This window comes from Vanellus vanellus (genome assembly GCF_965231255.1).
Source record: "Vanellus vanellus genome assembly, chromosome: 16".
Taxonomy (NCBI): domain Eukaryota; kingdom Metazoa; phylum Chordata; class Aves; order Charadriiformes; family Charadriidae; genus Vanellus; species Vanellus vanellus.
The window spans coordinates 16039251-16054576 of record NC_138921.1 but is presented as its reverse complement, the minus strand read 5'-3'; the positions used below and the strand labels follow the sequence as shown (position 1 = coordinate 16054576).

At 62.9% G+C, this 15326-nt stretch overlaps 2 protein-coding genes across 2 annotated transcripts; both read right to left on the bottom strand.

The window, feature by feature from the left end:
* Positions 1–289: 289 nt before the first annotated feature.
* Positions 290–3166, bottom strand: CRYBB2 (crystallin beta B2; the record flags this gene model as incomplete). The annotated part of the gene is made up of 5 exons (XM_082491831.1): positions 290–458; positions 590–732; positions 1169–1301; positions 2209–2327; positions 3110–3166. 5 exons carry the CDS (start codon positions 3164–3166, stop codon positions 290–292), a joined length of 621 nt encoding a protein of 206 aa, XP_082347957.1.
* Positions 3167–6934: 3768 nt separating this feature from the next.
* CRYBB3 (crystallin beta B3) lies at positions 6935–10091 on the bottom strand (the record flags this gene model as incomplete). The annotated part of the gene is made up of 5 exons (XM_082491785.1): positions 6935–7217; positions 7818–7960; positions 8108–8240; positions 8386–8504; positions 10017–10091. The coding sequence occupies 5 exons, from the start codon at positions 10089–10091 to the stop codon at positions 7052–7054; spliced, it is 636 nt and encodes a 211-aa protein (XP_082347911.1). The 3' UTR covers positions 6935–7051.
* Positions 10092–15326: the final 5235 nt, after the last annotated feature.

Sequence of the window (15326 nt, the reverse complement as noted above, 5' to 3'; positions counted from 1 at the left end):
GAGCACGTGGGATGCAGGCGGCAGTAAGAGCATTGGGGTTGCGGCAATGGGCGCCCCTCCCCACCCAGAAGCACAGGGGCAGGACGGGCATCCCGCTGGCGGGGTCCCTCTGCGCCCCCCCAGGAATGAAGGGGCCAGAGCCGGGACTTTGAAACTCCAAGCTTTATTCAGTTGCTTTGGCAGCGGCGCGCATCACACGGAGGGAGGCGGGAGGCGAGGCCGCGGGGGGACAGCGGCGGCCGGGGGCAAGCTTGCTCCGCTCCCCGTGCCCCGGCGTGGGCCGGGGGCTCTAGTTGGTGGGGTGGTAGGCGCCGCGCTGGTGCCACTGCATGTCCCGGATGCGCCTGACCGACTGGATCTGGGGGTGCTGAGCGCCGAAATCTGAGCTGTCCTTGTAGTCCCCCTTTTCAAACAGGTACTGGTAGCCCCGGTAGCCAGGGTACTGGTATCCCACCCACCTGCCAAGGCAAGCATGGGGGTCACGCATCATCACCCGGCACAGCAGCCGCGGCACGGCACGGCACAGCCGAGGCTGCTCAGCCGTGAGATGCTCCGGCATGGGCCAGGTCCCACCGCCCCCGCTACTCACGTGCCGCTCTGCACCCTCACGGATGAGACCTTCTCCTGGTAGCCGTGTGCGTGGAAGCTGGGCACATCGTCATCTATGATTTCGATCTTCTTGCCGGTGAAGCTGGGGTTTTCGTACAGCACGATCTTGTGCTCCTGGCTGTCCTGCAGCGGGGAGAGCAGAGATGGGGCGTCAGCAGCAGCCGGAGCCCGGGGCTGGCGGGGGAGGGAGGGGGGGGCAAAGCCCAGGGCTACGGGGAAACCGAGGCGAGGGGCTGGCACCGTGCGCCACCGCTCCCGCCGATGCCGGGGGTGCGCTCCGCATCCCTCCATCCGGCTCGGAGAGCCGGCGCCTGCGTGGGCACCGCCAGACTTACCAGCAGACGTCCTCCGCTCACGGGGTCACCTGCCACTGCCCCCGTCCCCACGCTCCCTCCGACCCCCCCACCGGCTCCCCGGGCCCCGAGGGCCGGGGCGAGGGTGCGCAGGAGGGGGTGCCCCTCCGCCCGCGGGGCAGGGGAGGGCGGGGGAAGGCTGGGCGAGACTCCTGGCTGCAGACCTTGGTCTGGCGGGTGGGTAGTGGCTGTCTGGGTGCTCTCACCACTTTGATGGGTCTCAGGGAAGTGATGCTGTCGCTTCTCCGGCTGTTGGTCCAGGAGTCCCAGCGGGGGTACTCCCCCTTCTCAAACACAAACTGCTCCCCTTTGCAGCTTGCCTGCTCGTAGCCCACCCAGCTGGAAGAGAGCAGGGGACGAGCTTCAGACGGGGCGGCGGCAGCAGCACCCGGGCACCGACCCCGGCAAACGCCCACGGGCTGAGCCCCCGGCCGTGCCCCCCGGCGGAGCGCCGGCCCCTCTGCTCAATGTTGGAAACTGGAGATGAGCCCCGCGGTGCCCGGTGAGGTGCCGGCGGCGGTGCCAGGGCGGGAGCGGGCAGCCCTGCCCGCAGAGCGCTGCCCATGGCACAGCCAGTCCCGGGTCTCCGCTGGCGACGGCACCGCAGAAGCACCGGCCTTGCTGGTGTAGATGGTCAGACGCGGTGGCCACCCGTCCCTGGTGGCCGGGGACCCACAGAAGGACGGGATCATCCCCACATCCCACTTGGGGCTGCGCTCCTGCCCCGTTGTTCCTGGGTGCAGCGCGCTGCCGGACGTGGGGTGCCGGCAGGGAAGCCCCCGGGTCCCCCAGGTGGTTTTCAGGAGGTCCCTGTTGCCCAGAGCCCCCAGCGGGGGGAGAAGAGCCCCTCTGCGGGAGCACACGCAGGGGTCAGGATGGGGAGAGGAGGTGCCACCGGCAGCACCGCACACCGCCGAGGGGGTGCCATCGCCGCCTGTCCCTGCACCGAACTGGGGGTAACGCTGCGATCCGTGTCCATGCCCAAACCCCTCCAGCTCCTCTCCCACCAAGCAGGGCTGGGGGGGACCATCCTGCCCAGGGGCCCCCGTCACCCCCGGCTCGCCCGCTGGCATCCCCGGGCACGGGGCACCCCCCGGGGTGAGGTGGGGAAGCCGCACAGCAGCGTCGGCTGTGTGACATGTGGGGTGCGGTGCAGGTGCCATCAGTGGGGTGACCCCCTCCGTGCCCCAGCCCCTGCCCCCATCCCGCGCACCGCCACGGCCCCCCCCCGGCCCCCAGCACGTACGGTCCGGAATGCACGAGGATGGAGCCCACTTTGTCCACGCCGGCTTCCTTCAGGTTGGGGCAGGCTCCGCTCAGCTCATGGCAGCGGCCCTGGAAGTTCTCCTGCTCGAAGATGGCAATCTGGAAGAGAGCGGGGGCCTCAGAGCGGGGCAGGCAACCAGGGGGGGCACACGCTGTCCCCAGCCCCCACCGCGGCACAGCCCCACATCTGCTGCAGCCTGGACCTCACGCCGCCCCCCAAAACCGGCACGTCAGTGGCTTTTAACCAGCCCGCGAGCGGGAACCAACGTCTCCATCCCTCTGAGCGCGCAGCTCTCGCTCCTGCACGTCTGCGCGTCCCCTCCGGCGCCGGCCCAGCGCCCCGGTGCTGCTCGCAGGGTGATGCCCACGCTCGCACCGGGCTTCAAACCCCTGAGCATCTCCGGCTCCAGCACCGCGGCCGCCGGCGGGATGCAGCGAGCGGGGCGCCCGGCACACACGGGGGAGGCACCGGGGCAGCCACGGGGGCCGCGCGCCGCCAGCTCAGCACACGTTTCACGGGTCAGTGGGGCGGCGGGGGGGCGGGGGGACAGATCTGCTGTGTCTGCAGAGGTGGCGGGAGATTAGGCGCTGATCCGTTCCCACACGCTCCACCTGCACCGGGGCACGCCAGCAAAGTCCCGTGCGTCTCCCACCCCACTCCCATCCCCTCCTCCCTCTGCAAACAGCTCAGCACCGCAGCCGGCGATGCTCGGCACCGGCCGGGAGCACTGCGGGGTGATGGCGAGGGGTGCACGGTGGTAGCTCAGATGTCTCCAGCCCGGCTGGCGCCCTGGGACACCCCGGGAGGATAATTTGGGTGCTTGGGGAGACTGAGGGTGCCCCGGCCCGGCCGCAGGGTGGAGGAGATGCCACACACTGACCTTGGAGCTGGCTTGCTGCTGCTTGGAGGCTGGCATTTGGTGCTCGGAAGCCATCATAAGCCGGGTTGTCCTCTGCCTTGGGAGGGAAACTCAGAAGGTTAAAAGCTGCCACTGAGGATGCGCCCGGCACTGTCATCACAGCCCACGTCCGTGACCCATGTCCATACCCCCCAGCCCACCCCGCGCTCGGCCCGGGGCTGCTCCTTAATGCTGGGCAGCATGGAGAGGGGCGCTGGAGCTCGGGCTGGCGGCAGGACGGGCACAGACGGGGATCACCGGGGCAGTCCCCACTCAGGGCTGCTCAGCACCACTCGTTCGTGGGGTGAACCGCCCCAGGCTCAGGCCCAGGAGGAGCCCAGGTGACGGTCCCAGCACAGCATCGCCGGTGATGGGACCTGCAAAGGTTCTCCAGCCCAGAGCGAGGGGACCTGTGAGCACAGGGCATTCCCGAATTGGTCCCCGGGGGAGCCCAGCCCCTGCGGCCGAGGCTTTGCCCACTGTCCTTGCCCAGCAAGTGGCAGCCGAGGAGTCCCTGTCCCACGTGGGTGCCTGATGGGGGTGACGGGGAGAAGCAGTGGGGCTCCCCCCGCCAGCCCCGGCCGTGCGCGTATGTGTGCGTGTGCAGTGTCACCGGTGCTGAGCCCTCCCGGCTCCGCCTGGCACAGCCACCCCTACGAAGGACCCTCGTCCTCAAGCCCAGCGGGACCCCCCGTGTCTGAGCAGGCTCCAAACCAGGTGAAAAGGGCTCGTTCCCAATAGAACAGAAACGGAGCCGTGGCCAGGCGGCGGTACTCCTGAGCTGGCCGCCCGGTTCGAGCTGCAGGGACAGGACCGGGACTGTCCCCACGGCTCACCCCGCTGCGTGCCCGCACCCCACTGCCACCTCCGCACCTCTGCCCGGCACTGCGGGAGGGAGCGCCGGCAGCGGGGGTCAGGAGAAGGCAACGACAGAAAAGAGGACAATAAATAGAAAAGTCTTACCAGTTATACCAGTACCCGCTTGAGCCAGTGAAGGGCTGGGGCCGAGAGGTAGAATTTATACCGAGCCGCAGAAGAATGGTGCCAAAACTATTTACAAAGTAGTTAAAGCATGATTCAAAGCGAGAATGCTGGATTAAAACCCAATGAAAACCAAGGTCAGCTGATCGGCTGCAGCCTTTGTCTCCCCAAACACCAAGTCGGGCAGTTATTTCATTAGCTTTCACATTCGAGTCGCCCGCTTTGTTGGGTTTGTTGGCAAGGAGATTTGGAGTTTGCATGCATCAGCCGAATGCATGCCAAGACCCAGACTGGCCCTTGCAAACAAAGCGCCCGCCAGCCCTGCTTCAGGAGTTTTGGAGCCAGAGACTTTATCCCTCCGACAAACCAGCGAGCCGCCCCGCTGCTGGAACTGCCGAAAACTGCTGAAGTTGGCTCTTTCCATGCGCGATAAAACCGGCCTTCAAATAACTGGTAAACGTCCGGCTTTGCCCGTCTGCGTCCCCAGCGAGGCAGCGCCCGCGCCACGCCGCCGGAGCCGGTGCCGCCGCAGAGGGACCCTGCGAGGCTCCCGGGCACGGGGCCACCACGGCACCCCCTTCCCGCTGCCGCCTCCCGCGGCCGACCCGGGGGCTTCGGGGATGGGCAGGGGCAGGACCTGGTCCTGGTGGCACCATGCAGTGGGGCAGCACCTTCAGCCTGAGCGCGGGGGCACGCGGGTGCCAGGTCTTGGGGTCCTCCTCGGTATCCCCCTCCCTTCTGGGGTCCCCGAGGAGCGCCCCAGCCCCACGGGGCAGCAGGAACAGCAGCTCGGGGGTCCCTCCATCGCACCAGGACAAAGCCGAGGTCAGCGGTGGGGGGTCGCAGCCGGGCACGCGTCCCCATAGCCGGGCTGTGCCCACTGCGGGCAGCACCCACCCGGGGACGAGCTGAGGATGAGCAAAGCCCCTTTGCTGGCACCTTGCTGCCAGCTGACCTCGGGACACACATCAGGGCTGTGGGCTGATTTTGGCTGCAGGAAATTGGGGGGGGATGACAACACAGCTCTCAGACACCCAGGGGGTGCGCCACAGCCCCCTCTCAGCCCCCGCCAGAGCGGGATGCCCATTGTCACCCCAGCGAGTGTCACAGAGCGTCAACGCGGCCCAGACCAGCTCTCACCCGCACGCAACGTTTCTTGGGGGTCCCGCAGCAGACGTGCTGCCAGCCCCAGCCACGCGCTGCGGCCCCCCCACGGCCCCTCTGGCTGCTCCCACAGCGCTGGTGCCCAGGACAGCCACACGCGGGGTCACCTTGGCGGGGACATTGCCACCAGCGCCCGCCCTGGCAGCGACATGCGGAGTGGGTCGGCGCCCACGGGCTGCAGCCGCCCCGGCGGTGGGCGACAGGGCCTCATGGGGCTGCGGGGGCTACGGGCGACCGTGCGGCTCTGCAAGAAATCACGCCACGCCACAGACAGGTTTGGGCGAGTCGGATTTGTGCCTACGACGCTCCCAGCCCCGCCACCATCCTTCTCCGCTCCCTGTACCTCCGGCTGCGGCACTGCGGGGGGACACAGCCACTGCCCTCCCCATCTTCCCGGGCTGATGGATAGGGTTCCCCGGCCCGGGACCCCCATGGACCTGCCCCAGGACCCAGCACGGGGCACTCGCATTCCTGCGGCTGCCGTCGGGCACATCCCGTCCCCTCGTGCACCCCAGCGAGTGGCAGACGTGGTGCCCGGCGCAGCTCCTGCCACCTCCCCTGGGCTCTGCCGGGACGATTTTAGCTCATCTGAGCCGCGGCAATGCCGTGGGCAGCCGCAGCCACCCGGGGCTCCAGCACCCCCATGGACTGCCCTGGAGGCAGCTTTTGCCACTCAGGGCCACCCGATCTCCCTTAACAGTCGCCAGCCTGAGCCCAATAAGAAAAGCTCTGGAAAGGCTGTCCGGTGGCTGGCACAAAGCGCTCAGGCAGCCTGGAGCAGCTCCCCCATCCCCGGCTGGTCCCCAAGCGCGGCCGCTGTGCCCCCGCGGCAGGGCTCTGCCTGCACCTCGCCGTGCCTCAGTGCCGGGGTGCTCAGCTCCCCGCCGGCATGCTCGGGGCTCGTAGCCCAGAGGAGCCTCTAAGCCCAAGCTTTGCAACCCAACCAGCTGCCCCACACGCGAGAGGGGTCACCCCATGGAGCAACAACCCGCGGTGCTGGTGGGAAGCTTCCTCGGGGCCGGGCTGGGGGCACTGCAGGGTGCTGGGGCCGAACACAGCCCTGACCCCACGGGGCAAGTCCCCCTTTGGGGTGGACAAGACCCAACACCGCCTGGGGATGGCTGTTCTGCACATCCCCGCTGCTCCCGGGGCCACCGCCTCCGAGGCTGCCCGTGTCCCCCAGGACCCCCAGCCGCCAGCGTGCCCTTTGGGCTGGACGCCCTCCCACAGGGGAGCGGGGGGGCTGGGGAGAGTGGGGATGGAGCCCCGAGTAGACCTCCCCCGGCCCGGGGAGATGCTTTGAGAAGGGGCAGAATCACAGGAAAAAGCCTTGGCAAGTGCCCCAGGGCTATCCCCCCCCCGGGCTGGGCTGCCCTCGGTGCAGGATTCGCCTCCGCACCGCTCCACACCACCGGCCACGCCAGCACCACGCCACGGCACCGCCGGGGGGGTTAGTTTTGGAAAGCTGCAGCCTTTACATAACGCTGCCAATACTCGCTCTTTCCCTGCCGCTGCTCTGCCCGGGAGATGTTGGGGGCGCTGCCATGGCACCCATCCGCATCCCACCGTCCCCGGACCGCAGCTCCACACACTGCACACCCCCCCTCCAAGCACAACCCCAGCCCAGGACCAGGCAAGGCCCCCGGCAGCCTCCAGCTCAGAGCTTTATTGAGGTTTTTGCACAAAGAAACACCAAGGTCACGGCCTCAGCCGGCAGCAGCACGGCAGGCAGCCCCCGGCACGGGCGGCAGCGGGGGCAGCGCGGGGCCAGGGCGTCCCTCAGCTGTTCTCGAAGCAGCCCCGCTGGTGCCACTGCTGGTCCCGCACGCGGCGCACGGACTGGATGAGGGGCTGGTTGGCGTCCCACTCGTTCCAGTGGCGGTACTCGCCCTTCTCGAAGACGTGCTGGCGGCCCCGGTACCCGGGGTACTCGTAGCCCACCCACCTGCAGGGGATGGAGACGGCACTCAGCAGCGCCCCGGGGGCGGCTCCAGCTGCCCTCCTGCACCCCCCGCCCCGGGGGCTCATCCCCCCCCCGGAGCGGGAGGGCGACATCCCCGTACCACCCCAGAGGCCGTGGCAGCGCCTGTGCCCGCCGCAGCCGTGCGATGCTCTGCAGCGCTGCCCGGGACCACCGCTCCATCACCACCGTGTCACTGCAACAGGGCTGCAGCTGCAGAGCCGGGGCGGGAAACGCCGCGGTGCCGGGAGGGGTGGGAGAGCCCAACGCAGAGAAGGGGCCACGGCTCCACCGCTCCTGCGGCGGTGCCCAGCAGAGCCCTGGGTCGGGGCAAGGAGCTGTCACACAGCCCTAGTGACACTGCCTTGGTCCCCCTTGCTCCCTGCGGGCCAGGGAAAGGGTGGCAGCAGGTGGAGAGCAAGGGACATGACGGGCACGAGCAGCATCGTGGGGACAGCCACCCCATCCCCACTGCAGCGTCTGTGCCAGGCGTCCCTGCCACTGCCCCGGGGGGACCAGCCACGGTGCCACAGGATGGGACCTCGTTAGGGTGTCCACGCATGCCCCCGGCGCCACCGTCCTTACGTTCCATTCAGGGCCCTGACGCTGGCCACGCGGTCCTGGAAGCCGTGGGCCCAGAGGCTGGGGACATCATCATCCACGATCTCCATCTTCCGCCCAGTGTAGCCTGCGTTCTCAAAGAGGTGGATCTTGTGGTCGGGGCTGTCCTGCAAGAAAGCACGGCTCAGGGGCTGCCCTGCCCTGCCCTGCGTGCCCCCAGCCCCCCGAGAGCCTCCCAGCCGGGCGGTCCCCATCGCCGTGGCCGTGCTGCTTGTCCCAGGGGGCACAGACACCCCGACACAGCCACTACTCACGATCTGGAGAGGACGGATGGACATCAGGCTGTCGCTGTTGTGGCTGTTGGACCAGGAGTCCCAGCGCGGGTAGTCCCCCTTCTCCAGCACAAACTGCTCCCCGGCGAAGGCTTGCCGCTCGAAGCCCAGCCACCTGCAGGACCAGAGTGTCGGGGACGCCACGGCCACCCACGCACAGGGCGAGCACCCCAGCACGAGGCAGCGCTGCAGGGGGATGCTCTCCCTGTCCCGTCCCCCCCAACCCCGGGGCTTGTCCGTCCTCCACACCCCGGACTTACGGGCCAGACTCCACCTGGATGGAGCCCACCTTCTCCAGGTCTTTCTCAGTGATGTTGGGGAGCTCCTCCGTCAGCTCGCACTTCTTCCCCTGGAAATTCTCCAGCTCGTAGATGGTGATCTAAGGTGGGAAGAGATGCCATCAACTGATGCTGGTGCTGCAGCCACGCTGCACCAGCGCTGGACCCCCCTTGGCAAACACAGGCGGCAGCAGCAGAGCAAAGCGGTCCAGCCGCATCCCCTCCATCCCTGCTGCCCCGCGCCGATGTCGCTCCTCTCCTGTGGCACCGCCGGATCCCACCACGTGCCTCTGCCCCGACAGACGGCTCCTGGGCTTCACTCTGCAGCTGTGTATGGGCCAAAAATGTTTGCTCGGTAACACAAAAACTGATATTTCACCTGTGACGGGCTGAAAACAAGTTGACCGGCTCAAACACAGCATCGAAAATGCAGAGGGTTTGTGCCAAGAAACCTCTGGGGCGGTGGGCTGCGGTGTCGTGCCCCCAGCCCGGTCATGGCCCATCCTTTCCCTCTCGCTGCTCCCTCTAGATCCATTCTTTCCCCTGGCCTGGCCTGGGAGATGCTCATTTTTCAGTGTTTTCATCTAAACCTTCCCAGGTGCAGAGACCACAACACCTCCCCGGAACATCCCGCTCTCGGCAGAGCTCCGAGGCTGAGCTGTGGGACGAGTTCGAGCCAGCGCCAGCGGCCGCAGCATGGCGGGGAGCGGGGCTCAGGGTGCCCCGCACAATTCGGGGACCAGGAGGGTCAGGACAGCAGCCAGGCTGCACCCCCAGCCCCTGCCCTAAAGGGGTCCCAGCTGAAACCCCTGAGCCCGGGACGAGGGCAGAGCCTCCTGCAGACACCGCATGATGGGGGGGTACCAAGGGATGTGGAGGGTACTGTGATGGGGGTTACCAAGGGATGGGGGGGTACCGAGGGATGGGGAGGGTACCAAGGGATGGAGGTGCCACCCATGGTCCTCAGGAACTTCCTTCCACCCCAAAGCAATAAGCGGCCCAGGCTCCTGACACCTCTTTACCCCATTTGCAGGGTCTGCTCCCCGCTGCAGCCTTCCCCGGCCAGGAGCGGCTTTGCCCGGCGTCCCGAGCTGCGGGAAGGGCTGCAGCCACTGCGGCACCCAGAGCTGATTTACCCCTAACCGGCCTACGCGTGTAAGAATTACAACCTAAAAAAATGCCCAGGGCCTTTCACTGCTCAAACCTACAGCTGATCCCCGCCGTGACGGGATACTTTATCTCCTGGATTAAACCGCCGCGCAGCTGCACCCCGGGCTGCCAGGCAAACGCACTTGGCAGCCGCAAACGCAGCGAGCAGCGTCTCCTCCTGCCAGGCAGCAGCAAATCCCTCGGCCGAAGCCTCCCTCCGCAGCCCGCAGCCCCGCACCGATCAGCTCGGCGGGCGAGGGGCAGATTTATCGGAGCGGTGACGCTAATTATCAGAGCGGTGACACTAACGCGGTGCTGCATCGGGAGAGCCGGAGGCCGTTTGCTTCCCCAGTACAACCCGCAGTGCTCTCAGGCTGGCACCAGCCTGCTGCACAGACGCTGCAACACACGGTGACCTGCAGCATCACCCAAAGTCCGTCCGTAACCAGTTGCCCCCAGTATACCTTGTAATTGCCAGCTCGCTCGCCAGCACCCTCCCCGGTCGCCATCTGCTCGGGGGGACTTTGCTGCTCAGTCATTGTGCCTGGAAAACCCAAGTTGTAGGAGGTTAACACAGCATCGCTTTCATGTGAGGTATCAGCCTTTAAATTATAAAGCACTTAATAAAACACAGAAGATGAAGCTGGCACGGGAGCAGGTAGCAAAAGTTAACACGGTTCCCCCGAGTGCAGCAGCTATAAATCCCCCGGGACGTCCAGGCTAGAAGGAAGCGCTCCATTATCCGTCCTCCTCTCCCTCCTGCGCACGGGCCCCGCATCCCCCCCCAGGCATCACCGTGGGGCCGGAGAGCCCCTGCCCCAACCCGAGCCGTCTTCCAGGTGACACGGAGCCCCCTCTGAGCCTGGGCAGCTCGCCCGGTGGCTCAGTTAAACGCGTGTCTACCGGCCTGGCCTGCATTTCCAGCAGGAATTCGCCAGGTTCCAGCTCCAGCCACGGGCATCTTTCCCCACTGACATAAACCTGACGGCTCTCCCTCGCTCCAGCGTGCCGGGGGGCGTCAGAGCCCGGCGGTGGAGCCGCTGCCGCCGCGCCGGCTGGTGGGACGGCAGCGAGAGCCCTCCCCTCGCTCTCCAGGAACATCGCGCAAAGTTGCCCCTCGAAAAGGAAAGCCCGTCCGGACGCGCCTCCCCCGCCTGCTCTCGCCCCGCTAACGCAAGGGGTTGTCGAGAGGTTAACAGGAGACGAATAAAAGAAACCGAGTTTGACCGGTGTCCTTAATCAAAACCTCGCCAAGCATCAGCAAAACAGCCGCTGTAGCGAGACCTCGACTCAGACATGCTAATTCTCTTTTAAAGCCCCTTCCAGTCCAAGCAGTGCCGCCGCTACCTCTCCCGGCGTGGTTCCGCTCTGCCGGCCGGCGCGGGCGGCCCTGCTATTTATGGGTTGCTTCTGAACAGAACAGCACATTATTTGGACGCTGATACAGCAGCTGCGTCCACTGAATTCCATCCATGAGATTTCATCTCAATAGCGCGGGCTCGCAGCGTGCTATGGAAACGTTATTCAGATTTCTCCCGGCTGTCCCTTAAAAATGTGCCACTCGATTTACAGAAGATTAACGTCGAAAATCGCATCAGCACGTTCACGCTGCTTCTTGCCAGGTTCTCTGGAAAACTCTCCCATCAGCAGTTAATGGGGGGGTTTAGCCTGGAAATCAAGTACAGCACAACACACAAAAAAAACCAAAAAACAAAACCAAAAAAACCACATGCAAAATATTTACAGCTCGTTTGGGCTCGAACGCAAGACGAGGCGCGGGGTCGGTGCCGGCCCCAGGGGCTCTGCTGGGAGCACGGTGGGGGACGGGGGCAGCTGGGACCACGGCAGGAGGGTGAGACTGGCGCTCAGGATTTGGGCTCTCACCTCAGCTTTGACCCTTATGGGGAATGTTATGTCCATTGAGTCCCTTTGCATCGCAGTTCTCTCTGCCCCGCGCGTTCGCCGGGAGCATGGCCGCACGCTGCCCTGGGCACACGGAGACTAACAGGGTCTTTCGGGAGCCAAGCGCCTCGTAGGTGGGTTCATCCCTCGTTACAGGGACGATCTAACAGGGGGAAAGCGCAGTCCCTCCCCCCCAGGTGCTGAGCTGAGGGCATTTTACTTTGCTGAGAGTGGGCCCCATCCCCTCTTCTTCGGGGAGCGCTAAGCCACGTTCAAGCCCCGCACACCCCCACCCAGTACGGCTCTTGCAGCGCTTTCTGTCTGCTCCACACCGACAGCTACACACCACGCATTTACTGAAATCACCAAAAAGCTACGCCACTTGGCCAGGCTGGACAAACTCGGAGTTCCTCTGGTTGGGAGGCGACCAGAGACCTGTCCCAGCCGCGAGCGCACCCGATGGAGCTCTCTGCGGCAATTTGCGGTACTGTACCCCACATTGGAGCTGTTTGTGGAGAAGCTCTTCACCCCCGTCCCGTCCCCAACGTACGGCGGCGCTGGCGGCGTCCCCGGGGATGCTCAGCCGCGGCACAGAGTGGGACGAGCCGCGGGGACGATGCACCAAACCCGGTATGACAGAGATGACCCACACGGCGCCGGTGGTACCGCCGCGCCCCAACAGACTCTTTCCCACCGCTGCCCATTGCTGCAGTTTCTGACGAAGGACGAGAGAAATCGCCTCCAAAGGAGCTTTGCTTTTCGCCATGGGAGCGTTCCCGCGGGACACTGCGCATCTCTGAGCAACGGGGGTCCGGGGAGGTGGGATGAGGTCTATTGCAGTGTACAGCTAACTGCGCAGCGCAGCGGGAACGCGTTTGTTGTCATTATTCCAGTGGCATTTATACCCACAGAGACCCCAGCGCAGACCGCGGTTTGATAGAGCCCATTCTTGTTGCAGCTCCTCTTCACATTTTCATCTTTTCTCTGAGTACGAAGCGGCTTGGCTGTAAAACAGAAAACCACTTCTGTACAGAAGGAGGACGCAAAGGAGAGCGTGGAATGGATTAATTTGTCTCTCTTACCAAACGCAATAGCGTCTGTTTTCAACAGATTATAAATGCAGAATTTTTCTCGCCAGCGTCCCCATTACACTTAGCTCTGTAGTGGCTGCAGTCCCTGAATACGCCTTTCCCAAACTCCCGCAGCTCGCACGTTCATAAGGCAATTGCAAAAACACGACAGAAGGGGCACTCGATCTCATTGATTTGTCTTCCTAACAGAGCTCAATTTCCTTTTGCTGTCAGCCTCTTAAATCCCTTTGAGAAACGCTTACAGTATAGTGTTAGAAAATAGATATTTTTTTTTTTCGTCATATCTGGTAAAGCTAAACTAGAATGGTAATTGTACAATACAATACCCAACAGCCAGAATATGTTTATTAGGAAACTACGTAGTACAAAATATTTTCTATAGAACAATGTATTTATTGTGACCCATATTTACACATTCCATAAGGCTATGTGGAATGGTATAAAATTTTAATCTATATGATAGCTCACGGAGTTTTCAGAGTTGGAAGGGACCTCTAGAGATCACCCAGCCCCACTCCCCTGCCAAAGCAGGATTGCCCAGAGCACATGACTCAGGACTGCATCCAGGTGGGTCTTGAAAACCTCCAGAGAAGGGGACTCCCCCCCCTCCCTGGGCAGCCTGTGCCGGTGCTCTGTCACCCTCACCGTAAAGAAGTGTTTCCGTGTATTTGAACAGAACTTCCTGTGTTCTAACTCGTGCCCATTACCCCTCGTCCTGTCACTGGGAACCACTGAAAAGAGCCTGGCTCCATCCTCCTTCAGCCCACCCTTTAGATACTTGTAAGCATGAATAAGGTCTCCCCTCAGCCTTCTCTTCTCCAGGCTAAAGAGTCCCAGCTCCTTTAAAAACAGGCTTGATACCATCACATTTAATATGGAAAGAGAAAAAACCGTAAGCCATTAGACCTCATCTCTCTTCCTTCTCCAACCCCACCAGAAGAATCACAAATTTTGGCAAGGATGCTCTGGGCTGAGGACAGCCATGGGAGCAGGGGACACGAGGGACCAGGTGTCCTCAGGAGCGCGTCTCCAGCCCCACCTCGGAAGGGGTTCCCACCGTTCACCCCTCCGCTCCCACCGCCGCAGGCAGCACTAGGTTGGACCAGAGGCTCCTGGATGCTGCAGTCCTCGGTGAGAGGCCACAGAACACCGTGTCCCCAAAGCCATGTTAAAGCTCCACGGGGGCTGGTTCCTGCCCCCAGAGGCCTGTCCTCCTCAAAAGCCCACCTTTGCTCCTTTAACCCACATGAGGATGTAGGAAGAACAACCGACAGCTCTCGTGAGTGCAGAGCTCCAGTCGATGAGGAAACCAACCTGTGCTTCTCCTTCACAGCGTTTCTGTTTGAGGACAGCAAAACCTCCACCTGCGGCACTCGCCCCGGCGGCAGCGCCTGGGGTCACGTGCCCAACAAACCCAGCCTTCGCTCCCTGGGCCCCCAGGGGGACTGCGGGCTGCTTTGCTGCCTCTACACCACAGGCTTGCACAAGTGTCCTTCAGGAAGGCGAAGACAGCCATCTCTGGCCAACAGCATCTTCTTCACACGAGCACAGTTTTGGTGGCAGCACTGTGCTTTTACTGGAATAGTTTGTTCCACTCGTGTGGGCTGGCTCGGCACCAGCAGTACCTGCACTGAAACCTTGGCTCCAGGAGCTTCTCCACCGGGATACATCTTCTGAGGAGGAGGCACACTGCACGGCAGCGTGCTCCGCTCCCCAGCTCCCAGAACAAGCCAGCCCAGGGGAAAGTGTGGGGTTACTGTTCCAAGTCAGGTATCTGCAGCAGGTGACCAGCAAACCCCTTCCACCACACACTGCCATCTCCCAAAATCATAGAATGGTTTGGGTTGGAAAGAGACCTTGAAGATTATCTAGTTCCACCCTCCCGATTAGATATTGTGAAGAAATTCTCGGCTGTGGGGGCGGTGAGCCCCTGGCGCAGGGTGCCCCGAGCGGCTGTGGCTGCCCCATCCCTGGAGGTGCTCAAGGCCGGGTTGGACGGGGCTGGGAGCACCCTGGGCTGGGGGAGGTGTCCCTGCCCGGGGCAGGGGGTGGCACTGGGTGGTCTTCAAGGTCCCTTCTGACCCAAACCATTTGATGATTCTATTTATATGGTATTTATCTTAGAACTGCCCCCATCCCCACTAAGCTATTCTGGTGTATCAGCTCTCCATGTAACACTTTAACATCAAACCACATCCTCCGTTTGATACCCAAGACAGGAGGCGTATTTCAGCGCGTTTGCCCAAGTACTAAAGGTTATAAACTACCTGGTGCTGCTGCACCAGACGCAATGGGCGATTAACAGTCTGTGTTTATAAATCTGACACACAGTGCACTTAACAGTTTGCCAATAATTGTTTGCAAACAAATAACAGGGTGAAGCGAACTTTTGTGCAAGCGAAAAGGGGCATGCGGCGGGGTAATTCCTATAGGGCCACCTTATAAGAAGGTTTCAGACTTCAAAGGCTGAAGAACCGAAACATCACCTCTTTCTCTGCAGGAAGTAAAACCAAAGCAGCAAAACTCTGAACAGCTTCGGACTCAAATTAAAGCTCCAGAGACCTTAAAAAGGTGAATCTGCAAACAGAAAAATGAAAAGGAAAAAATCCACAACTGGGGATTCCAATAAAAAGGAGCAGAATGTCCATGTAATCCCCAACGGACAAACGAAAACAGAGGGAGGATTTCTGCTAATAATGAGAGAAGCGCAATCAGAAAAGCAGTATTTCTAAATTCCACAAACCGTGTACTTTCACTTCTGAAAAAAAACATTACTCTACT